This window comes from Copadichromis virginalis, linkage group LG9 (assembly GCF_057382275.1).
Source record: "Copadichromis virginalis isolate Kocher_CV1m ecotype Utaka linkage group LG9, C_Virginalis_male_GT1.1, whole genome shotgun sequence".
Lineage (NCBI taxonomy): Eukaryota > Metazoa > Chordata > Actinopteri > Cichliformes > Cichlidae > Copadichromis > Copadichromis virginalis.
This window is the reverse complement of record NC_140626.1, coordinates 18,824,529-18,851,580: the sequence shown is the minus strand read 5'-3', so window position 1 is coordinate 18,851,580 and position 27,052 is coordinate 18,824,529. Positions and strand designations below refer to the sequence as shown.

At 42.5% G+C, this 27,052-nt stretch overlaps 1 protein-coding gene across 6 annotated transcripts in view; it reads left to right on the top strand.

The window, feature by feature from the left end:
* Nucleotides 1-27,052, top strand: part of abi1a (abl-interactor 1a) — a 48,560-nt gene that overhangs the window by 20,506 nt on the left and 1,002 nt on the right. The window contains exons 3-11 of one of the 6 annotated variants that reach the window (XM_085468045.1): nucleotides 7,929-8,105; nucleotides 12,331-12,345; nucleotides 12,825-12,928; nucleotides 13,382-13,534; nucleotides 19,808-19,908; nucleotides 20,643-20,765; nucleotides 23,608-23,862; nucleotides 25,239-25,325; nucleotides 26,819-27,004. In XM_085468045.1, the coding sequence (XP_085324171.1) occupies nucleotides 7,929-8,105; nucleotides 12,331-12,345; nucleotides 12,825-12,928; nucleotides 13,382-13,534; nucleotides 19,808-19,908; nucleotides 20,643-20,765; nucleotides 23,608-23,862; nucleotides 25,239-25,325; nucleotides 26,819-27,004 (1,201 nt within the window). The remainder of the gene's footprint in view (nucleotides 1-7,928; nucleotides 8,106-12,330; nucleotides 12,346-12,824; nucleotides 12,929-13,381; nucleotides 13,535-19,807; nucleotides 19,909-20,642; nucleotides 20,766-23,607; nucleotides 23,863-25,238; nucleotides 25,326-26,818; nucleotides 27,005-27,052) is intronic. The other 5 variants (XM_085468046.1, XM_085468048.1, XM_085468047.1 and 2 more) reach the window with 5 other exon arrangements.

The following is a 27,052-nucleotide window of genomic DNA, read 5'->3' as shown; positions in this document are numbered from 1 at the left end:
CTTGGCATGCTTTCCCGGCTCATTTTAATAGTGTTTTTCTCTCTCTCCGTGTCTCTGAGAGCCTTTCTTCGAGGTTTAACACTTGTCCAATCCTGGCTCCGTCGTGTCACACGTGGGTTGTTAGATTCACCAGAGGGATCGGATTTTTGAGGGATGTTTAACCGAAGCTGCCAAACTGAGAACTCCCCACAGTGCAGTTGACCTCCCATTTTGGCTCAGAGTGCACATGGAAGCTCTGGCATGCTCTGTGTCGCTTTAACCGCTCAGAGAAGCGGCCTCGCTGCAGGGCCGTTTTGGACAAATGTTAGACTCTACAGATGACGGGATTCAGATGTGCTGGCTGTAATCACGCTGAGAAACGCATTGGACAAAGGCATTTGCTCTTGTTCAGCAGCCGTTTTGCCTCACTGTGGATTTGGGAGTGTTGGATGGAGCTTCTCTTACAGATGAGGCTGGACACAGTTAGTGGGAAGCTACAGCTACAACGCACGAACAGAGTTAAGAGGTTCAAATCTAGGGCAAAGTCCTCAGGGCCACTGGTTCGCGATACTGATAACAAAGAAGAAAAATATAATACATATTTCTCAAGGAAATCAGAATATTTCCTCTGTTTTCCCCCCAGTGTTGGCTTTATCTTGTGAAATACTGACAACTTTCACATTTTCAAGCTCCTACGCTCTATTAAAATGCAGACTTTATTAACAAATAAAGCTGTTTCTGCACCAAAACAGCACTTTCTTTAACATCCTACTTTGAGGAAAGCGAATGCCCGTACAAACCATTTGTACTATGTCGCAAAAGATTAAAAAAAAAAAAAAAAAAAAAACCCAAACAAACAAACTTGTCTTACATTTAAAGGAAAAGTTTGCATTATGGGACATTTATTTGTTTAGTTTCACAGGGGTTTTATATGACTGTAATGTGGCCTAAATTAACCCATACATGCATGAAGGTAGCCTGCACACATCTGATTCCAAATTAGACAGAATTAGGATTTAGATTAGGAACTTTTTAGACAGTTAATAAGTGTAATGATCATGAATCTGACAAACTTTTGTCATTATTTCACAAAACTAACTGCTACACAAAATGCCGGGCCTTATTAAAGCCACCAATGATGTTCATTTTGAACTACAATGTTAAAACAATCAAAATAATCCTTATTTGTGTTGTACAGTTGCATGGCACTGCAGGAAACAAGCCCTTTAAACTCCTCTGCCTTTAAGGACGCTGTATTCTGATTGTAAACTCCCTTGTAAACATCTGCTCTCATTGACATCATAGGGAGCCAAAAGTAGAAAAAACTGTCGGAAACCTGAGCGTTTGGCCCACGGGCATTGCTTGCACGTACACTGACCTTGTTATTTGAAGGCTTGGCCATGTTTAATATGGGCATCAGCAATGAAAGTTTGCATATGTGACTGAAAACAAGGAAAAGCATAACAGTTCCACTTGAATGTGAAGCAGTGTTTTGTACACAATTTTTAAGCTTTTAAGAGATCGCTCACTTAACACCAACTCTTTGTTTTGCTTTCATTTGTTCCATCTTTATGTAAATGTCTAATAGTGTCACTGGCAACAGGTTAGATTGACTCGGGTAGAATTACACATCGCACAATTAAAAACCCAAGCCCAAGTTTGTTTGTTTTTTCTTTCAGCTTTACGTGCCAGTGTTGTGAGATTGATGAAATAATCCTTTTAAATGATGTATCAAGTTTTTTCATTGGCTTGCGTCCTGCTACTTCTCATATGCACGACTGCAGAGGTCGCTGATGAAACGCACTGCGTTATGCAATAAATATGGACTCCTGGCAGGCAGTTTTATATTGATCAATATGAATGAATATATTCATATTCACAGTCATTTTCTCAAATATAAATCACGTCAAACCAGTTTCTGCATTTCATTACTTGTGGAACATTCACTTGTGTAGCAAAGTCAAACTTTAATGCCAGGCCTGCGTCATTAAAGAAGGAAAGGATTATGCAAAGATGAGAAAGCACATCGACTTATACATGAGTAAATAACAGTTCTTCATCTGACACGATGGCTTCTCCTTTTAAAGCCACGCCTTATGCCTGATGCTGAAGTACACAGAATGGTTTATGGTTATCCATCTTGTGGCATCTGTAAGAAGTTATAGTTGATCACAGAAAAAGCTTGTAGAGCCTCCTCTGTTAGAACCACACTACAAACTAAAAGCAGTCATTTGCCTTGAGATTAACAAGTAATGCTGCCTTATATGGATTCTTTGGGAATTGTTTTGTTCTTATTTTAGGACACCGAGGGTTGGATTTTTAAGAGATCCTTGTGGTTTTGTGCCTTTTAATAAAAAAAAAAAAGTTGTTTTTATTTATTTTTTCTTCCATTGAACAGTCAGTCTCTCCAGCCAAGATGAGCCTAATTATATAATTGTGAAACACAACCACAAGATGTCTTAATAGTACGTCTGAACTCTAGATCCTTTGTGAGCTAGTGTTTCCACGTTTCACAATAGCAACATTTTCAGGACTCTTCTGTCATGAAGTTATTTTGGGAAGTGTAGGAAATGGCCTAGGTCTGTGGAAGCAGACCTAGAAGCAGGAAAACACTTCATCATGAGATAGCTGCTTGAAGACACCGAGCATTGCAAATTGTTCAAATCTGCTCTTTGTAGGCGGGGAAAAGTGCTTTGCTGAGAGAGTGTATTTGAACATGGTCAAGATTTACTGGAGATGTAAGGCTGAAAAGAAGAAAGAGATGGCCTGATTAGGCTGTCTTCACCTCACTCCTTAATCTGCAGCAAGGCTGAAATTGAGGTTCAGATGTTTGAGTGAACGGCGTAATCGCACAGTACAACAAGGACCTCCAATGTCTGGACATCATCATCATGTAGTCCTGATTTATGGTGGGTAAAAATAGCTCTCATGGACTTAAGAACATAGATATTCTCTTCTCTCATCAGTTTACTGAATCATTTTATTCAGATCTTATAATTATCTGTAGCTGAAGTCTGTTATTAACTATTGACACATTTGTCTGGTCTGGCAAGCCACACACAGAAACATCGGTATGTAGGGTGTGTTTGTCTAGCTGTAGGTTTTTCCCCATGCTGAGTGTAAGTGCCCAGCTCATCCTTACTACGCCTACAGTACACGCTGGGAAGCTTTTTGTTTGTCCGTGCGTTTGTGCATAGTTGGCGTTTTACCGAGGATATCATCCTGCGGCCAGTCTGCCAAAGTGCTGAAAAGGCTGTTTTCTTCTCTTTCCAGTACGTGTCAAAGGGAAAGCAACTGTCTCAATTCCAGATAAAGTGTACTCGTTTTTAGTTCTTTTCTTTTAAGTCGCTGCTCAAGTCGCTCGCCAAAACACTGTGTGCTTGTCTGGTGGGAAGTTGTCAAGTTCCATTTGTTCAAGATTTTGAAATTCCAACCCTAGACCTCTGCTTGGCCGTTCCCACTTCACTCAGAGATTTATGCCCCTTCTGCTGATCTCGTGTGGATACATTCTGTCAATGTATGACCTCCTTTCCCAAGTAGTCCAGCCTTCCCCCTTATCTGAGCAGTGGGCTGCACTGGCCTGAAAGAGGCAATAAGCATTCATTGAAAGTGGGGGTCGACTTAGATTTGAAGACCAGACAGCGATGCGTTCTCAAAGTTGGGTATTGTTTTTAAATTAGAGGAAGAGTCCTCTACAGTGGGTGCTTAAATTATGGGGCCTCGGGTTTTATTAGTAGACTTATAATTTTTGTGTCAGTTGTTGACCAGTTGCTAAGTGAAATTGGACATAAAGATTGTACTACATCAAAAACCTCTGTGCAATTGCTTTGGTTACTAGCAGATTGCCATGGGCGTCCATAGTTTGCATGGAAGGACTGACTTGTCTGCAAATACTTACCAACTGCTCACCAAATGGTCATGAAGCTGTAAATGTGCGATGTAAACTGGAAATGGAAACCCTTGGCCTTTCTAAGTAAAAATTGTGCCTTAACACTGCAATCGATACATCTCAAAGGTCACAGCTATCCATATACCTCTTTGCGACCAATTTCACCTATCAACTGGCATCAATCACTGGTGAGCAGGCTGGGAGGGACATTGATCCAAAGCGATCTGTTGTTATTGGGTGGGCTACACTGACAGTTACAATAAGTTGTTTGCAAAGTTTTTTTGGCTTTTGTTGACGTTGTGTTGTATGTTTTTTTGTTTTTTTTATTTTGTTTTTTTTTTGATGCAACCTACAGTGAAAGTTGAGTACACTGCATAATGCCAACATTAGCAAAGTAATGTTGATGAACCCAAATATTTTCTTTTGACGAAGCACTTGGCAACATTATGTCCATATTTCTGTATGGACATATTGCAAATCAATTTCCCATTAGGGACAATAAAGTTACCATTGACCAACAGTGGGGATGCTGCTTAGCAATGAAAACCAGGCACAGCCTCTACCCAAACGGTAACAATCTGGCTTCAAAATAAATAAATCCTAAATATTTAGCCACTGGTTGCTACTAACAACACAACAAGAATTTCTCATTGTGGCAAGCACTGCACCGACTCCCTCATATTCCAAAATGGGGAAAAAGTCTCCAAGTCTAACGCATTCTTGACTGAATGTGGATGACGCTGATGATGTTGGCAGTAGCTCCAATTTATGACCTAAATCCCTGCACTAGTCATAGATGGGTGACTCCTCTGGGTGTGGGAAGAACTACAGGGTTAAAAAAGAGAGGGGGGGAAAAAAAAATAAAAGGATGCCAAAAAAAGAGGACTTCAAGGTGACAAATGAAAAGAGCAGTTCAATAAAAGCAGACAACGAAGTGGGGGGCACTTTAAAGTCCTAAAAGCCCTTAGATGATGGATAAGCCACACACCAATTGCTCAGTGTTTTGGGAAAACAGCCGTAGGCCTGAGACATATGTGTGGCAGTGGTTGAGAGCACATGTGAATCATGCACCTTTCAGTTTGGCAAGACGTTTTCCACCCAGCAGATGGACCATTGGGATCGAGTAAACACCTTTTTAGTGCCAGTTGAAAAGTCAGGGAAAGCGTTTCACCGCTCAGTCGAGGGAAGAGATGGGCTGTTAAGTCGCAGTTGCTCAGATTTGGGTTCCCTGCTGGGTGAGTCCGATGGGGTGAAGCCAGAATGCACTGTCATACTTAGACCTTTTTGCCAGATCCATTTAATGTTCTTTGGACAGTGGATTAGCAATGTGATATCCACGGGGTGCTCCTGCTCGCTGTGTGGAAGTTTGCTAAACAAGGTGGTTTCAGATTTACCCTTCTGTCAACACTTGTGTTACATCAGGGCTCCTCACTGCTGCAGCAGGGCTTGTACAGGATGGAGATGAACTGTTACGCTGCTTCTAACCTCCTGCCCCTGCCAGCTGCGATGACGTTTGTCCGAACGCTGTTCTCTGATATGGGGAGTATGTACAGCCAAGAACAGATGCTTTCCCAGTTTAGCTGCTGCATTTCAACAACTGTTCTCTTTCCAGTTTCAAGTGAACTTTTCATGTTTTGTCTACTTCCTCATAGAAACTTATGGCAGTGTGCAACGCCTATGACTTCAGTTTTCTTTAGAATCAGTGGTGAAATGTGAGCAAAGCTGTTTTCGAAGTAAAACCAGGTCTAGATTGACTGAGCCCATCCCTCGTCCTCCTTCTCCCCTCTTTCTGCCTTGTTCCATCTCAGCCGATCACTGAGCTCCATCACATCCCCTGCAAATGGAAGCCAAATGGGCTGATTTGATTTTGGCCCAGTTGCTTTCAGATGATCATGATATATGACAATTTGGGAGTTATCTCTGAGCTGCATGTGGAGTCAAAGCTATTGGCTCAAATCCCATCATAATGGGGCTCTTATCCACTAAATTGTGCATTGGTTTGTTCGCAGCACAGGGAAGATATTGTCACTACAGTTCGTTTTTATGTCAAGAGCCTCTTGTATCCTGGCAGCTTGTCTCAGGTTAAAAAAGATGACTGTAATCAGCACTCTGTCATATCTCTTAATTCAAATAGACACAACAGGGCACTGGAACAGAACGGACGCTCCTTCTTTGCATGGGAAGTCTCTTAGGGAGCAATTATGCAAGAATATCTTTGGCTCTTATAAAATATTGATTGCTCCTTTCTGCAATTTTGAACAATCCGCTTTTTTAATACCCCTGCATGTCCTGCAGGAACCTGCTATGCGTCAGTCTTAATAGATATTCGAGTTTGTTGCCAGTTCTCAGGCGAATATCTCATTAGTGTCATAGTTTAAAATTAGATTTGATGTTACCCAGAGAGAGGGGAAAAAGAGAGATGTTGTTGGCGTGATTGTGCTGTGCTGAGCTACATATAAGCCATCCTGAGTGTTACTAATTCCCTCAACTCTGGGATGAATGATACTTGAGGGCTAAGTCTGTACATACAGTGGAGCAGTGCAGAATAAAGAGACAAAACTCAGTCCAGCCTCAGATCACTTTGGCATGAAAGGAATCCTCTGTTGGCGCTGGTTTCTGACTCCTTCCCCTCCACGAGAGACCACCGTTTTCCTGGTCTGGCCTCTGCAGACATTGCGGCCTTTCATCTCCCATTGCAACAGCAGCAGCTGCTCCTGGGCTCCTTTTGGCTTGATGGGAGGCGTTCAATGTTTGGTTGTGTAGTGAGTACTTGTGAGGTTATAGCCGTGTGGATAAACATTAAAGGCCACAAAACAAACACCAAAAAATACACAAATGTGTCATAGACAAGCACAGATTATATTAAGGTTTGTGAAGCCCTGTTTGAAGCACCATTGTTAGACACAGCTACCTTCTACATAGTGCTAAGTAACAATCAAGTAAAACACTAGAACTGGACTCGCAAAAACTGGAACAAATGCTTTTATGGATGAGCTGTTAAGCAAACCTTGTTATTTGTTAGATCACTGCATTATCAGTGATCACAAACACAGTAAAAGGCGACTTAGCCCTGTTTCAGCCTCTAATTTTAAACCTAAATAAAGTTTTGAGTGTCTGAGGAATTATAAAATGAATAAAGCGCTGGTGTATAGCTATAATGATGTGGTCTCATCTTTCCAAGCTGTTGCATCATCTCCCTCTGTATAATCTGTGAATCTGCACTGATACATCATCAGTACAGAAACTCAGTCTTCAACAAATCTGCATAAATCTTGGGTTCGTTGGCATCTAACATACCCTTGATATTCCTTATTTATGATGCTTGGAAAGAATAGAATATGACCAGAAATAAGTGAGCGGGCCCATAAACTCATTAAGAAAGTGTTTACAAAGGTCATCACTCAGGGCTGTTTTCCAGTAGACGTCTAAAGGACCAGAAGCCTTTTTCTGCAACCACAGGTGCCACCAGCTGCTACTGGCACCTCTGTGTTGTCATTTTCCATAGAAGAGAGAAAAAACAGATCTGAACTCCTGACAATGTCATTTCTGACTCTCTGAAAGTCTAGTTCTGGAAGTCTCTGGAAGTTGGTGCTTGTCTCGTGTGCACAAGCGATAGTCATCTGCCCAAATTTAGTAATACATGATCAAGTGTATTAAGAAATCCAAATTTGTCATGTCATTTGGAAACAGCCGTATAGGAGTGTGACCAATAAATGAAACAATGGGTCAGTTTCAGGAGAAAAGCAGCCACCAGAGGCATAAATGAAGCATATTGGAAGGACACGCTTCTCTGAAAAAGTGAAATTGTGAAAACAGGATTTAAATATATAGTAAATTTCAGTTTATTCTTCTTTTGAGAGATTTGTGCGATCGCTCCAACAGCTCTTGCAACCGTAAGTCATCTTTGCTTAGTGTCTGCGTGCTTTTACCTCGCTAATATGCTGAATTGCCGTGTTAGATTTAGATTAAGGCCCCACTGATGAAAAGCACAGCCTCATGATTTAATTAAGCCTTGTTAAGTTTTCTGTGTGACACACATCTTCACTTCTCTCATTTACAGACGGTGGACATCCATAAAGAGAAGGTGGCCAGGCGAGAGATCGGGATCCTGACCACTAACAAGAACACAGCAAGGACTCATAAGATCATAGCGCCGGCCAATATGGAGCGGCCAGTCAGGTACATCAGGAAGCCAATTGACTACACTCTACTGGATGATGTCGGCCACGGCGTTAAGGTGAGCAGATTTTTCTTGTTTTGTGTGTATGTGGCACTAATTTTCTGCTCGCATATAATATTTCCCTCTGCTCAGTCCATTAGTTTTCCCATCTTTTTTCTCTCCCTTCCCCCTCTTTGCTTTCTCGCCAGAGGTACTCCTATCTCCCTCTGTCTCCTCTCCCACTTTGTCTGTTTTTCTCGCTCAAACGGCGTCTCTTGTGCTTTCTCTTTCATCTTCAGAAAACACCCCTCTCTGACCCTGCAGGAATATGTTGCAGTGTGTGCTAGTGGGAACTGGTTCGGGAGGGTGGAGATGGAGATAAACTTAAAAAAAAAAAAAGCAATTACATCATGTAGCTTTCAGAAAACAGCTCTGTTCTTGGATTGTTGTGATCAGAGACACATTTGTGGGACGTTTTTTTTCTTTTCTTTTTTTTAAAGGCACTTTAGCCGCTCTCATAATCTCATTATGGCGATGATGTTATGGTTCGATTTGTAGTTTATCTAACTTCAGTGTGAAAGGTAGCAAAGAAGCTTTTTGATGTGATAAACTCTTCAAAACAGAGACTCACCCGCAGCTCCCAGCCATTAGGGCTCGCTCTAGGGGTCGCTCGGTGACATCATTTCCTGACAGCTGCAGGCAGTTTTTCTATTTATTTATTTTTTTTGGAGATCTCCATTCTCCCTCATGAGCGTCCTCTGCGCCATCAGTCAGCCAATCAATCTCAGCTGTCAGACAGATTGGATTAAAGACCCCGCCATTAGTGTCCCATAGTGTTACAGGCATTGATAAGACCAGATAAAAGCCATTGTGCCACTCTCAATTTTCTGTGTGGGGAGTTGCATTGAAGCCCTCTGTCACGGTTAATGGGATGTGAAACATTTTGTTAGGGTGTGTTTCACCCTAGACTTTCCAGACTTTCACCAGTAATTATGACTATTGGGCCGTAAATGTGAGGCTATTTACAGTTTCAGGAATAATAAAAGCAGGAGTCTTTCTTCCTGTGAGTAAGATTCAGAGAAAATGAAATAATTGGCAGATACAGTTTACAAAAACAGATAGTGATAGTGGATTTGGAGTGGCGATACAGATTTTTAGTTTTGGGTCCAGACCGAAACTACCACAGAAAATATCACACAATCACAAACTCCAGAGGTGTGGCTGAGCGATAGAGCCAGAAATAACAGATTTCAACAGACTGACAGTCCAGCCTCTTAAGTCTTTCTTTTTTTTTTCACAGCAGTGGATTGATGTGTCACATTTACAGTGGTTAGCCACAATGTAGAAAAACGTTGCAGTCTTATGGCTTCACTGCTATGCTACTCTGCTACATGTGGTACAGACGGCCCTGAAAGTATTGTAAGCTGGACAAACTGTGATGATGCTATTTCTTAATTATTCCAACTATCTTTTTTTTGCAAGAAGTCTTTGTTTTATTTTTTGTGCTTATCAAACATCTTTCCCTACATTGCTTAAAGAGGGGAAAAAAAGTAATACTTGCAAACTTTGAGGTGAGGTTGTTGTGTCCACTGTTTCCATCTAGTAATGTTCATATCTAATTAAAACCAGGATCACCAGGCATAACCGTGCAATAAGGTCCATTTTAATCATCCCCAGTTCTGTACCTACTCTTTACTCTAAAAGAGACGCTCAAAATTAGGCCTCGTCGGCTGCTTTAAAACAGTTTGAGTCTATTTTAGGATTATCACGTAGTACTCTGAGCCTAATCTCTGTGGATTTTCTGCCTTAAACGTCTTTGTCTATGCCGCGTTTAGCCTGTGAATGTGGGGAGCGCACACCCGCACATCCGGCAGCCCTACATCACTCACCTCCTCTCATCTATGCATGTCGAGAGCCAGAGAGCGATCGATACGCAACATCAATACTCCACATTAATTCATAGCACATGCTGCAATGGCAGCTGTCAAAAGTCTGAACGTCTGTAGCCGCGTTTTATTTACTGACCAGAATCGATACCTTAATATGAGTTCAGATCGTGAATATCGGCTCCAGTTTGCTTTCAGACTTGCTGTGTCTGCCTGAGGGTTAGCTTTGGCCTAAATGTTGAGTTGGCTTTACGACCTTACAAAAAGTTGGTGTTAGACACCTGCGGAGAGGAAAATAAAATTTGATTTGCTAACATACATTATTGAAGAAAAGTTTTTCTATAAAAGGGAGGTGGAAAAAAAAAGAAGGAAGATGAAATTCATGTGGTATAAACAAACCGAACACAGCAGTAATCACTGCAGTCTCACAACTGACAGATCAGGATGCTCCTGCAGGCTTTCTGACAGCAACATGATGCTTTTTAGCTTTAATACGAAAGATGAGATTTATTCTTCCAGTCAGATGATGCTTAATCTAGTCAGCGAGGCTTTCAGGAATGCACCAGGCACGTCGGCTGTTTGAAGTCAGATTTCAGTCCTTTGATATTCTGTCCTGTGTCAGTTAAGAGTTTACAAGATTACTAAAGGGGATGGTTCAAGTTCTTCATGACAAAGACGGCGGCTGCTGTTGTTCCTCTGTATCGGGGATGTTTCTGGTAACTCGTTTCCTAGTTGAGTAAAAATCTGACTAATCCACTGCTGTGAGTGTATGAAAAAAGTGAGCACAATTCTAATCTTACACATTGTCTGTAAACATATTTACGCTATATGAAAGAATCAGTCTAGCATACATCAGGCTAACATACATATGACATTTGTGGTGTAGCCAGGCATGGCTGTACGATCGTATTTGTTTGTACCGCCAGTTTAATGATTTATCACTGATATATCATTAAACTGATGGTTCATAATGGCCCCGTTAGAACCAACAGTTAAGTGGTGTTGCGTTCCAACCAGAGACTGTATAAAACATGGACATTACACGGTAGTTTTGGCCTCCACCAACACTTCGAGCCTTAACATTGGTCAGATAAATTCAATGAAATGCAACAACGGCACAAACATGGTAGAGAGCTCTAGTTCAAAGACGTGAATTAGTTGAGGTGAGGCCTATCAGACCCATTCAGCTGCCTCTGCAACTCAAACCTATCATGTGTTTTTGGAGCAAGCCTGAAGAAGGCGAACTGCAATTTTTGGCGGATCATCTTTAGATTAATTATTTATTTATTTCTTAAGCACCGCAGATTGCTCCCTTGGTGACTGCTAGTTAGGGCAGCAATGGTTAATTCTTCAGTTCTGGCAGATGTGATAACACCCGACAGGCTACTGATACAAGACCTTTACCCTTAGCAGCTGCAGGCATGTTCAGATTTCACACAAAGGCAGGCGAGAGCGCTGCAACTTTAACTGGTTACAGTTGCTAAGTTTTGCCTTAAAAACCTTAAATGAGCATTTTCCAGCTGCTTTTTTTAAAAGCTCAGTCACATTAAACTCCAGTGGCAGCGGCTGCTTCACAAGAAGGGCTGCACCACATTAAATAAGTTCAACGCTTTTAAAGGGAAGCGGCAGTTAACACAGGTTTAATAAGATGTAAGATATATTAACCGGACCTCCTCCAAGGAGAGTGAAATCTGAACATGAAGTTAGCCTTTCGCAGCTGCACTGAAGCCGTTTCCTGTTTTTAAGCGTGCAAAGGTCGGCTCCTGTTGACCTGTGCTATGAATTTACTCTTGATTTCATCCGTTCTTTCTGTTGTGGTCCTGTGACGCTACAGTGCTTTCTGCAAAGGCCACTGGGGAAGCTGCATTATAGATGAGCCACTTGACTCTGTAGTTGTCAAACTGCAGATCAACCCCGCTGCTATGCTGGCTCTGTTTTCAGACAGAAAGCTACACAAATATGAGTTTTGAATTTATTTTCTAGGGGTGCCAGTGAAGCGATGATCTGAAATTATGCAGTTCACATCATAGAAAATGCATAAAAGGTTACCAAAGGTTGGAGTGGTTCTCTGCAACCTTTTCTTATGTCATTTTGTCGATGCACAAAAATAAATTCTTCAGTTTCTTTTGCCATTCGATCCCTGAAAAATCTTTGCTGTCTGGCTCTTGCTCTGGGTGTGGTGCTGGAGTCAAGGGCACAAGTCAGGAAAAAGTGTTTTTCTATAAATGGCATGATTTTTACTACTGACCTTCTGAGGTCTTGCTACGAGTTAACAGTGTAAATACAAGGAATCATTTTTCTGCTGCTCACTTAACTTGGACTGATCCATTTACATGTGGCTGTTTTGACATGCCCTCTTTCTGTCTCTTTCTCCTGTGTTTTTTTTTTTTTTTCTTTTTTCCTTCGCCCACACTAAGTGGCTAAAAGCCAAGGTAAGTCTGCTTTGTCACATGACCCATTTTGCTCCGATGTATTATTGATAGATTTGTTCAACTCCCTTCCACGGCAGACTCGTCCTCGTGTGATTACTGTCATCATCTCCCATGTTACTTCACATTAACTGACCTGTAGTCCTCCCACAGATGAGCGTAGTCTTTGTCACACTCCCTTGTCTGTTTACCAACCATGTATGTGTTGTTATTTACTTTCATGTTGTGTACTCGTCCCTTAATGTCACGTAGTTTGTTTAATGCTTACGGGTTTCCCAGATAACTGCTGTTGCTCCAAAATTCCATCAGAGTGTAAACTGCACACCCTGGGGGAGGGATTACATCTCCCCTCAAATATTACGCTGTGTCATCTGGGCAGCCTGTAAGAGTAGATTGTGATCACATTAGTAATATTCACCCACTGTGACTGGAGGAATGTGTGCATAAAACAAGCTTCTTCTGGGGTTTCTTTCCAACCACAGCAACATGGAAACAATCAGTCGATCAGAGGAGGAACACTATCGAGGACCAATCCGCCGACGCAAAAGCCGCCCAGTCCGCCGATGTCTGGGCGTGGCACGCTTGGGTAAGATTTCCATCAGAGTCACCAGAAAAGGAAACCCAGTCCTTTAATTATGAATAATTTAAGCACGTCACTTGTCTTTATTTTTTTGCTTTATAAGTCCAAGAGATAAAAACACAGGGCACATTTGCTGAGGAGTGAACTTGATGGATCAGTGGTCACTTTTGCTGGAAAAGAAGCTGATAAGTGGCAGGATCCAGAAAAAGAAACATGCAGGGTTGTTGTAGTGCGTCCTGCCCCGATGCACAAACACAGACGCTGATCAGATATTAATTCCAGGGATAAACAGCGATGTTTAGCGCGCCTCATCCAGCTGGGTAAACTGATAGGATTTACAACGCTTTAGTGGACACACCCATAACGTTCAGATAGTAGGCTTTACGCTCAGTGATGATCATTCTTTTCTTTGATTTTATCATAATTTGTTTATCGCTTTTCATTTTTGGGCCACTCCAGACGCAACACGCCCTACAAGACCCTGGAGCCAGTGAAGCCGCCCACGGTTCCCAATGACTACATGACCAGCCCCGCCCGACTAGGCAGCCAGCACGGACAGCAGCAGAGCCCCGGGCGCACGGCGTCGCTCAGCCAGAGGCAACGCACGCACAGGTAGATGAGGAAAGAGGGAAAAATCAGTGCATGCAGCTATGCAGGAGCTTCTGTTGCTTTTCTGTATATATTACTGTAACCAGAATATTATATTATAACAAGTTAGGACAGCAAGCCGTTTCCATAAACTGTGCAGTGATGCAGAGACCTACTAATACCAACTAAGTAACACACAAATAAACAACTACACTTCGACACTGAAGAAAAACTCAGGACAAAGTATTTAAGGACTTGTAGTACAATTAACCACATTTAAAATTCCAATACGGACGTAAAGAGGCTGAAGCAGTTAAAAGAAGTGTGGTAGTAGCACGTGAGAGGAATACAATCCGAATATATGACCAAAAACTGACCAAATATTGATGCTAGAAGAGGATAAGAGAGTCACAGAAAAATACTTTCATGCAGAGTGCAGTTTAAAATCTGCAATGCTAATCAGGCAACAGGCACGTAACACTTTTTTTTTTTTTTTTTCTTCAAAAATTTTGGGAGGTTGAAGTGGAATTGGGTGTTCCAGCTACACCACTAAAACTGCTCACTGAATATAAACCTAGGGTTTGAGTAATGTGTGTAAAGCATCTATCCAAAAACACCGGTCCCCTCTATGTCGGCTAGTTCTAATCTCTTCATTCAGTTCAGCGGCTTAGAGCACTTTCACACCTCTTCCTCTCCACTACACTAAATCCAGCATTTGTCTGACAAGGATTGGAGGGCTTCTGAATCACTCTGATATTAATATCTGTAAAAGCCTTTGAAATAAAGTGCTGTTAAAAAAAGAAAAAAAAGTCCGCCACAGCGTGGAACCCCTTGAACATTACTCTCAAGGATTGTTCCCCAGAAATCTCCAGGAGCTTTCATCAAATTTGAGTTACGAGTGAGTGAAGTCTCCTCATTAGCTAAAAAGCCTGTAATGCTGGCTGTGATGCTCGTAAATATTACGTATTTATGAGCAAATTTTATTTATTTTTAAACCCTCTTTGTCCAACTTCCCTTTTAGTTTCATGCTTGTTGCTTCTTTCCTACAGCTGTTCTGCCTCATCTGTTAAAACGTATTTGAATGTGCACAGTTTTAGGTTCTTTGGCGTCACCGTTGCCGATCTGCTCTGATGTCCCCTTAACAAACCGAATGCTGTCCTCAGAGTCCCAAACTCCCTGCTGCAGCTAATATTGCTGTGGCATCGCTATTTGATTACACTGCCTGGAAGTAAGCTGTGCTTGTTCAGCTCAACAGTCTCTGTCATCTTCAGCTGAGGTCTGAATTCAATATAGGCTCCCGTGTGCTGCTACACGTTCCCTGCTATTATCTAATTTCTTTGTATAGGAGCGATTACACTCTTGCGTGCAGGGAACGTTTTATTTTAGGAGCCGTGCTAATTTTAGTCACCGCAGAATGCTTGGAGTAAAAATTTGCTCCAATCTAGCATTACAGGTTTGGATATCTGGGCAGAGTCTGTATGTTAAAGATGGTGTTTGGCTTTGTGGACACAGCATGTACCAAAACACAAATGTTAAACATAGTTCCTGCAGAACTATCAACTTCTTCTTTAACTGCTATACCCATATTCTTTATGTCATTATAAAGCAATTCAAAAGTGCAAATGGATGGTTTGCTATCTTTCTGTTACATGGTACCCTAAAAGTACACCCCAAAAAATGTTTGCTGTGCAAATCATACAAAACATTTTGTGCCATGTGAAGGAAATCAGCTGTTCTTATGGTTAGATTATGGTTCCATACACAGATGCATAAAATGAGTCACAAATGCACAACTGTGGAAGCACAGATTAAAGGCTTTAAACTCACTACCGCATCAGGTCAGGTTTGGTGTTGCTTCTGCAACTTTACAAGTGGGAAGTCCGACCGTTCCGGTGTTGTGCCAAAAAATAATTGCTGGTATTTAAACTGTTAGGCTGTCAAACATATCTGTCAAAAATGATGTCAAGCCTTTTTGAACCAGGAAAAAAAACCTTTCCATCAGAGAGACACTGCAATCAGCTTTTGGAAAAGTGTCTTTACATATCCGTATTTATTCTTTATATCCCATATTTATAGGATATATCCTATATCATATCCAGATCTGGCTGAGCTGGGGAAGCAGAAATAGCAGCAAATATGACATCACAGGTCTGAAATTGGGCAGCGATAGCTCAGTAGGTACAGTGGTGGCCCCATGATCGGAAGGTCGGCGGTTTGAATCCACTGAACAGCGACCCTGAGGTACCCCTGAGCAAGGTACCGTCCCTACACACTGCTCCCCGAGTGCTAGATTGGTGGCTGCCCGCTGCTTCACTGAGTGAATTGGTTAAATGCGGAGAGGGGGATCAATCAAGTATACATTAGAAAGGTATTTTTAATTGACCAAAAGGACAGGATTGGATGTAATGCAACAACAACAACAACAAACTTTATTTATATAGCACATTTAAAACCAGTGGAATACCAAAGTGCTTAACATACGAGAGGGTCAAACGTAAGTAGTAGAGAAAAATGATGGCCATGGCAAAGTACCAAACATGCTAGCAGGTTGATGGCACTAAAAACACAGAGACAAAAGAAATGCATATAAAAGCGTAATAGAAAAATATGTGTAAAAGACAAGAGAGTCAATAAAAATTTAAAATAATTAAAAGTAGTTAAAAAGAGAACGAAAGTAGCAACAAACATTAAACTAACTAACAAACGAGCATTAACTGGTATAAAAGGCGACGTTAAATAAATGGGTTTTTAACCACGATTTGAAAGATTGAAACTGGGAAGATGATCTTAGATTATACACCCCTGCTAGAGCACTAAGTAGTTCAGTGAGGTAACTTGGCACTATATTGTTAATAATTCTAAAGGTGAGCAGCATGATTTTGAATTGAATACGATACTTAACGGGGAGCCAGTGCAGGTCAGCGAGGACAGGGGTGATAGAAACACGCCGCCCAGTACCAGTAAGAAAACCAGCCGCCTCATTCAGAACAATTTGCAGTGTATGGAGAAGAGTAGAGTTAAGACCAGCGTAAAGGGAGTTGCAATAAGTACAGACGTCCTTGTGCGGGACATAATGTCTGGCCTTGCAAATAAGACGCAATTGATGAAAGCAAGATTTCAGAGTCATAAGGTCCTGGCAGAACAGGTAATTTCCTTATTTTATACTTCTTTGCAAATCCTGTTAACTGCAGTCTTCATCAATATAACCAAAGAGATTACTTTTTGGCTCAACACTGGCTTGAAATTCCAGTTAGGAGTTTGGGATTCCCGACTTCCCACTTCAAATGAAACGTCAAAGCTGCCTATTTACAGTGAGTATGGATAAATACCAGACGACTACCTTTAAATATCAGTGTCACAGATGGCTTTAAAAGGTGAATGCCTCCTTCCAGGAGATGATACTCTTGTACGCTTCAGAATGCTTTTATTTTTTTGTTCATTTTCATGGAGAAAGCTGTTTTTCCATATTGGCTCTAGAGATTTTTGTCAGTTGTGAGCAAGTGAGCTGGAACTTTCTTACGCCTCACAGTTAATTTATCAACAGTTCCCTGTTATAAGTACAGACTGAAAGAAGGAGGCGGAGCAGCGGAGAAAGAGCTCATTGGTTTTATTTGACACCATTTTGAAACAAAGACGACTAAAGAAAGCTAAAGCAGGGGAAGAGATAAATGGGTTGGCAAAGGAATGGTAAGTTATAGAGAGATTAGAAGGGATAAATCTAAATCGCAGAGATGAGGAGGAAGGGTGTTGACTTTAAAAGAGGGCACAATATTGTTTAGCCTCTATAGTCGCAGACAGTTAGCTCCTACTGCCACCGTCGTCCTTTAGAGGAGTAACTCCCGCTGTTTGTGCCCGGAGAGCCCCAGGGCTTGACTGACACAGATCAGAGAGGAGGAGAGGGCGGAGGGGAGGAGGGGTGAAGGGAAAGGGGGATAAGGGGATGTGGGGGAGGTGGGAGTGAGCAGGGGTTCAGAGGGGTGGAAGGAATCAGAGGAGATGAGGGAGAGAGGGGTTCTGGTAGATGAATGGGGAATCACTTTACAGGCGATGAAGAGATCAGAGAAAGAGGTCAAGGGATGGTTAAGGGTGAGGGGAGGATCAGTTGAAAAACAAGGATGAAAGCGGCAGGGGAAAAAAAGAAGAGGTGGGATGAGGGGTTGTAGCAGAAATGAGGATCAAGGCCAGCCTGAGAGATGGTGAAAGAGCGGGAGGAGGGAATTATTTGTCCTGGCCATTGATCTACGAGCTGTGGGGTCATGTACAGGCTGAAAATGCAGAGCTGACGTACATATTACATACACATGACCTACATCCAGGTGCTGGGCAAAGCTGCTGAAATCCAGTAAAAACATTATGTCTGAGCAAAGCTCCTTTCAGTTGCTCCTTTATTCACACGGGGTGACAGGAGAGCGGAGCAGGTAGCGCCACATATTTGACGTAGCTAATTGATATGCCGAATACCTTTTGTGACACAACCCACAAAGGCTTTGTCTCTATGTGGGATGGAATGGACAGACTTTTAAGGCAAGTCTGTAAAAACAATGTCGATTTTCCACAGAATCGCCTTTTAAATGTTTGATGATCCATGCATTTATCTTCTACCGCTTATCTGGGTCGCAGCGACTTCTCTCACACCGGCCACCTCTTCCAGCCAGTCCTAGGTCTTCCCTGGGGCCTTCTCCCAGTAGGACATGCCCCTAATACCTCGCCTACTGGGAGGTGTCCAGGAGGCATCAAGTCAGATGCCTGAACTGGCTCCTTTTAATGTGGAGGAGCAGCAGCTCTACTCAGAGTCCCTCTGAGCTCCTCACAGTATCTCAAGGGGAGCCTAGGCACCTTTTGAAGGAAAGTAATTTCCAATACTTGTATCTGCGACCTCATTCTTTCAGTCACTGCTCAGAGCGCATGTGAGGGCAGGAACGTAGATGGACCAGTAAATCGACAGCTTCGCTTTTCTGCTTAGCTCTCGCTTTACAGCAACAGATCAGTGCAGCATCCACATCACTGTGCTGGTTTCATGAATTTATTATGAGTGGAATATTTTTTTTGAGAACAGTAGATAATTTGTCATAAAAAATATGAAAATTGCCTGTGATTTGGGTCCTGGGAACACATGTCTTAAAATTTAAGTCCAACACCACAAAATATTTGAAACGCATATATAATTTATAATTTCAGGAAGTTGAAAAAGTTGTTCATCTGTAGCTTTCGTTATTTAAAAAAACAAACAGCTAATGAATATTCACCTCATTCTTTAACATGACTCCATATGTCCTTTTTCTTAACTGCAGTGTTGAGTGAGAATCAGGATCCACAGTTCACAGGTCACCAGTTCGTCGCAGGGAGACAACTGTCACGTCCACATCTACAGTCAATTTAGTCACCAGTTAGCCTAACAAATAACTCGCACAAAGAGCCATCCAGTGATAGACACTGCAGATTTGTTCAGGCTATAAATGCAGTGGTGTGAGGCGTTAATTCACGCGTCACACTTATTCCTGTACCAGTAAGTCTACAAATTCTACATAATACTGGGTGTGTAGTAGGAAAACATTCACAAATACGTGCGCGTTGGTATGATAAATTCCAATTTCAATAATCTTTAAATCCTGCTGACTAACCTGCTTCTCATAAATGTGTGCAAGCTGCAGTAAGCGTGCGCGCATGTGTGTGGCCTGCTTAAACTGATGTGCAGACTGATGTTCCGGTTATAGTCACGTCTTTGTTCCTTTTATTTCGTTCTCTAAAAATAAATCATGTGGAACATTTAGACGTGTTTGGCAAGGCCTCGTATCATGTACAACAAAGTGACTGTTCCCCCCCATTAGTCTCAAAGCAAGGCTTAATGTTGGTGATTATCATCCACACTATATGATGATCACTGTAAATTTGTGTTTGGGGGGGAATTGGAGTGTCAAAAGCAAGATTTTAAGGTGGTTTGCATGCTGAATGCTTAAATACCCTCTTAAATCCTGGAATATTTATTTTTTTGTTCAGTTTCTTTGACAGACTGTGACCAAAAATGCTTCAATAGGGTGACTCATGTCTTTTTCACTTGGGTGTGTCACCCTGCAGCTCAGTCTTAACAAGCCAATAGACTGAATAAGTGTGGAAGAGCAAAGTCACCCTGGAGTATTACTTAAAAATGTGGAGTTTTTGGCCTTTTACTTCTAAATGGGACATAAGCAGCGACGCAGCAGAGTCCCCTATATCTGCAGTGTTACCTGCTGTGCAGTCTAAGCAGGTTGCCCTGAATAAAACAATGTCCTCTTTTTCCTTCTGTCTCTCCTCCCTCAGTGGAAGCAGCGGGGGCAGCGGCAGCAGGGAGAACAGCGGCAGCAGCGGAATTGGCATTCCCATCGCCGTGCCTACACCCTCCATCCCCAACTCTGGACCAGGTGAGCTTGACAGTGGTGGTGACTTAAACAGTAAACGGTAACAGTCGGCGTCCAGATTATGCTGATTTTCAGTGAGGCTTTTATTGGTAGTTGTTTTTTATTTTTAAGTGGTTTTTTTTTTTTGTTTTTTTTGTTTTTTTTACCTGGATAAATGTTTTTAAGCGTAAAATCTGAATATATGATGAAGTTTGATAAAGTGTAAATGTATGACGCTATTGGCAGATAGAGAGAGTGCGCATCACAAAGCCTATGTTTACCAGACAGGGATTATGGAGCCCCATTGTGTTCTAAGCACAGCTGATTCTCTATCCTACTGTGTAAATAGGCCAAGCTGCGCGAGGCCTGACACTTTACAGTTAAACAGTAAAGCCCACGTAACACGACGAGCTGCTACACGTGGTGTCGCGCTGTACCGTGATCACGGCGGAGATGGTGCTGCGTTTAAGTTTGGAGCATTGTAGGTTGACGTAGCAGCTGTTTTACCTCGGCGCCGGGATCAGGCCGGCAGCACAGGACTTTCCGCAGCACTCCCTCTCTCTCTCTTTCTCTGTGATGTGCAAGCTGGTCGCCATGGAAACACTCGATTCATACCGCAAAGGAGTGTGTCCAAGTGCGTGAGAAGTCGGAGCGCTCCTCCGGGCCCGGAGGGTTCTTAAGTAAATTGATATGATGTCATGTAATCAAGGTGTAGGAGGCGGCGAGGACATGGTCACTAACGTGAGTCCTCCTTTCAGTCCCAACCATGCCTGCTCCCCCGGGAGCCCCTCCGCCTCCCCCACCCCCTCCTCCTCTACCTCCACCTGCTCCTCCCATGGCCGGGATGGCCCCTCCAGCGCCACCACCGCCACCTCCCATAGGTGAGATTCCTCGAAGCTCCCGAGCCGCTTGTTTGACCTCTGCCGACTGGATGGCGGATCATCACCTTGGAGATGCACAAAATAAGGGTGCTGTGGGTGCCGATGTCCGTCTGTGCACACTGCAAGCAAAGGGTCCTCTTATCAAATCATCAAAAATCAAGAATAAAGCAACAGAAACAGCCGCATCATCTCTGAGAGATTTCTCTGTCATCCACTTAGGCTGAAGCGGTATTCACAAAATGAGGAAACATTATTAAGGAAATGGGGGAGAAAGATAAAAATCGAAGTGCGCTCTCGACGAGCGTTGGCCACGACGAGCTTTCCCCAGCCAAGAAACTCGCTGAACTAAACACAGCAGCCAAAGATTTCTGGGTTGTTCAGCTCTGTCGTTGCTTGCAGTGTGGACAGAGTTTCGTGCTTCTGTTAAGCACAGTGTGACATTTAACTTAATCCTTCACGGTGGTGGTTTTGGTGGTGGTGGTGCTCTTCTTCACTGAAGTGTAATCGGTTAATACAGAAGTCTCATGTCACCTAGGGCCTGGCTAAAGTTAATTAGTGCCTGTAATTTCTCTTAAATTGGTCCTTTACATTTTAATCTCAAGCTGTTGTGGATAATAAAATAAGTTTTTATTTCAAATCTGTACAGATGTACAGAAACGTGACTTTGAGACTTCTACTGCAGGTACAGTATGTGGCTCATTTGATTTATTTTTTTTAAATTTCCATAAACATGATTGTGGTTAAAGCTGCATCAGGCAACACTTTCCTGAACTCAAGATCATTCACATTTAAAGCTGTAAGCTGGTTGTGGACATTCCAGACTCTGGTTTCATAATTAACCCTTTTAATTGATAATCGGCGTGGCTACGATTTGAGATGAGTTTGCATCTTTAAATCTCTCCATTTGATTGTCAGCCGTCTCTGTGCCGCATCGCTGCTACTTTCTATTTGCGTGTGCATTAGCTGTGATCATAGTCTGTGATGAAACAGAAAAACTATTTTTGCAAAGTTGCAAAAAAAGATTGACACATCCCCAAACTCGGTCGTTACTGTAAATGTTCACCCATCAGCGGGCAAAGCTAAAGATAACTTGCTGATGCAGGGTGCGGTCTGTTTAGACAGATGTAGTATAAAAAGTCAAACGTTCCTATTGGGCCTAACTTTTAAAATTACAATTGCTGCACCAGCATTGTTAGACCGAGGGGTCAAACAACACATCACATCTAATACATTTAAAGCTAATTTGTCCCTCTAAACCTGATTTATTGGAAACCCTGTTATGTTTGTAAGTAATTAGTTGCCTTTTATTGAACACTGTGCTCAATGCGTCTTTGCAACAGGTTTAGGGAGTGGGTAAGTTGAATTCAGAGATGCTAATGATTTTCACTGGTAGAAAGTAAAGCAGTGACTCGGTATGGAGACTGTTTGAGCCACAGCAAATGCCACATAATGATTTCAGGGTAATGGACTCCCCAAACCATTCAGCCAGCCTTTTGGGTGCTTCAGATACTCAGCAGTGCCCGATGTAGCTTTAATTTACACGGCCTCTGAATCACAGATTCGTGATGCTGGGATTGATTTAGAGTCCGAGCTCTGTAAAGCGTAAAGCATCCAGCTGTTTCATCGGTGTCCACCGGTAAGTGTCTAAGCCTGAGCAGCAGCCGCTCTTCGCTCATCGACTCTGGTAATCTTTGTGGCCGAGATGATCACTTGAATTGTGCACATTTTATCATCTGAACATCACCAGACTCTTTATTTTCCACTTATAATTATTCTGCTGGTGACACTGTAGCGAAGTTTATTTGTGGTTGTTTTCCTCTGAATCTTTACTTCCTCTGGTCCCACCCATTCCTATCTCTCCCGAGAGGATGTATATTATCTAGAAATGTGAGCAGGAAATGCTCGAGCAGAAGAAAGAAAGGCAGAAAAAAACTTAAACCCCTCCTCGCCCTCTCTATTTTTGTCGCCACAGCCGCACACATTGCTTCAATCTTCAAATAGTTCTTTGTGGTTGTTGTTTTTAAAGCTGTTGTTCACAGAGATGCTTCAGTTATTCTTTGATGGCAGTGTAGTGATGCACGTAATCCTAAATGCTACCTGCAGTCTTTTAAACCGTGTCAAACATACGGCCCGCGGGCCTGAATCGGCTTTGTAAAGACTCCAATTCTGCATCCTTGACAACTTAAGAAAATGTGAATGAAGGGCAAAGATTTTGAACAGTTTTTCCTGTTGATAAAGATCCCCCACACACCCACTGCCATCTATACTACACCAAAGTGAATCAATGAAAGCTTCATATTCTAAATCTATACTTACAGGACACCCTGACCAATGAACTGTGGGAACCTTTTGTTTGCTTCATACATTTATCATGCAGTTTCACTGGTCCAGCTCACTTCACATCAAAGCGTGGCATATAAAATGAGTTTGAAATCCCTGTTTTAATTGTTGCTTCAGCAAAAACCTGCAGGATCCATCTGTTCTGTTGCTGCGTTCTTATTCCTCAATCGATCCTTCCTTTCCTTCTTGTCTAAGAAAGCTACATTTAAGATAACTTGTTGACGAAACTCTTCATGAAGTGTCTGTTACTTTTATAACCAAATTACAATCTCTGTTGCTTCCCCAAGATCACCTGCTTCCTCTGACTTTTGTTGACTAACTTTAACATTTTTTAATAGGCAGGGGGCTCTGATCAGAATTTAAAAGCTCATGTTATCTCACACGGTGTTGATGATTCATGTTTTGGTTGGTTTCCCCCTTCCCTCTCATTTCCAACCTTCTTCCCTCCTTTGCTACCGTGCTTGGCTTTCCTCTCTTTCCTCCCCGTCCTTGGGGTTTCTAGCTGTGGCCCCTGGACCTGGTCTGGGACCCGCTCCAATGTCCCAGTTTGGAACCATCTCGCGGCAGATTTCGCGGCACAACTCTTCCAACTCCTCTGTCTCTATGGTTTCGGCCACGGGCACCTACCGGCGGGCGCCGTCGGTCACTTCGCAGTTCTCCTTGCAGCAGCAGCAGCAGCAACAACAGCAGCAACAACAACAGCAGCAACAGCAGCCTCATATTAATGGAGGCACTCCTGGCTATGGTCAGAACTCAAGTAAGGCCCTCTTGTCTCCAGCTCCCAACTGCTTTCTAGATCCAGAGCTGTCACTGAAGGACACACAACCTCACATTCTTCCCAAATCATGCACCCGACGCGAACTAACCTTTGTAGCCACACACAAAATCTTTATATTTTATATTTGCAAGTAAATCAGTGCTTTCTGAAGGTCAGGCCGAGTTCTTCACAGAACTATTGACGTTTGTTTTTAATCTGAAAGTGCAGGTTAAGGCTTTTTATCCAACTGTGGGGCGTCTTTAGTATTGATGCAGAATGCCTCATCCTTGGATTTGTACACAGATGCAATGCAGGCAATCAATATTAGCTAGCAGTGCAGAGTCGGTCTTTGGCATCTTGTAAAAACTTAGGCAAAGTTTACTGGCTGTGTATTGTACTGCAGTTAGGTCAGCTGTTAACCTCACTTCAATTATGCCTATATTGCTAAGAGATCTCTTTGCACAGATTTATTAGGTGGGATCAAGAAAATAAAGGCAAAGCACAGGCATCATTGATTTTTAAGTCTCTTTTTAAAGGGTAGACTTGCAGCTTGAGATAGCAGGAATAGTTAGGTGGCCTTTTCACGCTGTATGGATCCCATTTATACAGATCACAGTGCAAGCCAGATGACCTCCAGATGTGCAGATGTGCCCGTTCCGTTCCAAACACTTCATTCAGAGAGAATTTACACATCACATGTGGTCTTTCTTGCACATCTGCAGATTCCTGGTAGCTTTGTCATTGCCTGAAGCCTAAAAGTGATATTTTCTGAAACACTGGTTCTTGACTATTACTTATTCACAGCATTTAACCTAAAATTAATCATGTGATCTGAGGAAAACTAACATGAGAATCTAAAGTAGTGTTAACATTACTAAAACAGGTCTGTAGGGAGTTGCTTCACATGAGTTCAGGATGAGACATCTAAAGTAAATACTGCCCCCTTGTGGCTATTAGAAGTCCCCTGTTTTCTTTCGATTTAGAGGAAACTGTCTGATCGACAGAAATCAAACATAATCTGCTTTTTATCCTCTTGCTCTAATGATCCCCTGATACCATGTGAATCTCATCAGTCGCAGATGCTGCTGAACTTTTCAGCTCATGTTTGCGTCTGATCTGTGATCTCTGTCAAATAGAAGAAAAAAAAAAATTAACTTATTTAAACGATCAGTCTTCCAGTATAGTGCTTAACTGTGCTTTTGTTAGATGTGTACATGCTCCCAGTTCTTGCAGTGTGTCTGTGTTGACTGTTGTTTGCTTGGGGGTTGGGTTGGACCCTGAACTGTCTTTCTTGGTGACTGATGGGCTTTGTCTTTTTCTCCTTCTCTGATGCTCACTCTGTCGGCCTTCCTGCCCTTTTCTCCGCTGGCTTTCAGTGTCTATCGCTCCTCCTCCTCCCCCCATGCCCCAGCTGACTCCACAGATACCTCTGACTGGCTTTGTGGCCAGGATGCAGGAGAGCAGTAAGTGAAGAGGCTAAGACACACACACAGCACTTTCCTCGTTATCTGCGCCAACTGTTCCAACTCCCAAACACAGAGCATGCACTGTGTGTTCATCCTGTTTAATACGTCCTCTTCCAAAACTGAACTGATTCTTACTAGATTCCACTCATTATGTAAGCTTCTATTAGGCAACTTATAGTTTCGTTTCTTTGTTTCTGCAGCTACAAATCTACACTACTATAGAGGTATAATACAGAGTACTTGTAGCACTATAGAGTTACGCTAAAGTCATTGATGATGTTTAGGGTAAAACGTGCCAAAGGTCACCACTCTCTGCTGTCCCCTCTGATCCAAAACCTGCCATATGCTCATTTATTGAAAGGGAACTAATATATTAATGGTAAACTTCACTAGAATAGCTCTGGATAGTTTTCTGATACCACAAACTATTTATTTTATAGTGGCCTGTATTGAAACTCCTTAATTCACACTTTGTTAGCAAAGCAAAGACCTTTACTAGTCCCTAAGGACCCCAAAGCGCTTTACACATCCAGTCATCCACCCATTCACACACACATTCACACACTGGTGATGGCAAGTTACATTGTAACTGGGGCGCACTGACAGAGGCGAGGCTGCCGGACACTGGCGCCACCGGGCCCTCTAAGCTGCTGTTACTCTCAACTGCAGAACAACATTTTGTAAGTGTTAACAAGATTCTTAAACAAACCCTGGTAGCTATGTTGTGTTTGCAAAACGTCTGCACAGAAACTGTAGTAATTGTTTGGTCTGATTTGGTCTCACCAATATTAGACAGACGTGCCAGTGAGCTCAATTTGAAGTCAGTCACACACACACACACACACACACACACACACACACACACATCCACCTTGGCTTTTGGGTGCTGTTGGTCTCAAAAATGAAATTGTAAATATTGTAAACCTCAGAGTCAGATGGATGAGGTGTGCCTGATATACCCATGTAAGGAAATTCCATCTTTTTGACACCAAGCAGAGAATTTAGCAAACAGTGACCCTGTTGGCCGTGTTTAATGTCAGCATCCAACACTTTAACTGTATATTCTAGACAGTACGGCGTCATATTTTCAGTTTGTTATAGTGTCAGATGCAGTCACTATACGTTTTCATACCTTTTCTTGTCCTGGAGTGGATGCCGTCAGCTCTAACCTACTAAATGGCATGACTTGGAGTGTATTTTTCATTAAGTGCTCAAATAATATATATAGGTGTCCTTTTTTTCTGCATATGCATGTGAAGCAATGTTCAAAGCTACAACAGGAGCACAAACTACATGAGCCACTTGAGAGGTTCGCACACATACGGCATGTCAGTTGTGAGAAGCCTTGCAGCCTGCTTGATTGTCAGACAAACTTTGCATGCCTTGATTTATTTCTTATGCATGATTCTCCCACTGCCGCCACCTCTATCACCAAGGACATCTTGTGACTCCAACCAAAACGAGTCTCACTTTTGATGTCCATTCAATAGTTGCAGATACTCCTACTCCTCCTCCACCTCCTCCTCCAGATGACATGCCCATGTTTGACGACTCGCCACCGCCTCCGCCGCCTCCTCCGGTGGATTACGAGGAGGAAGACGCCGCAGTCGTGCACTACAACGACCCCTACGCCGACGGAGACCCCCAGTGGGCTCCCAAGAGCTACATCGAGAAAGGTTTGCTTAACGTTTCTAAGTATTTGCAGGCGAAGTCCTGCCGTTGGG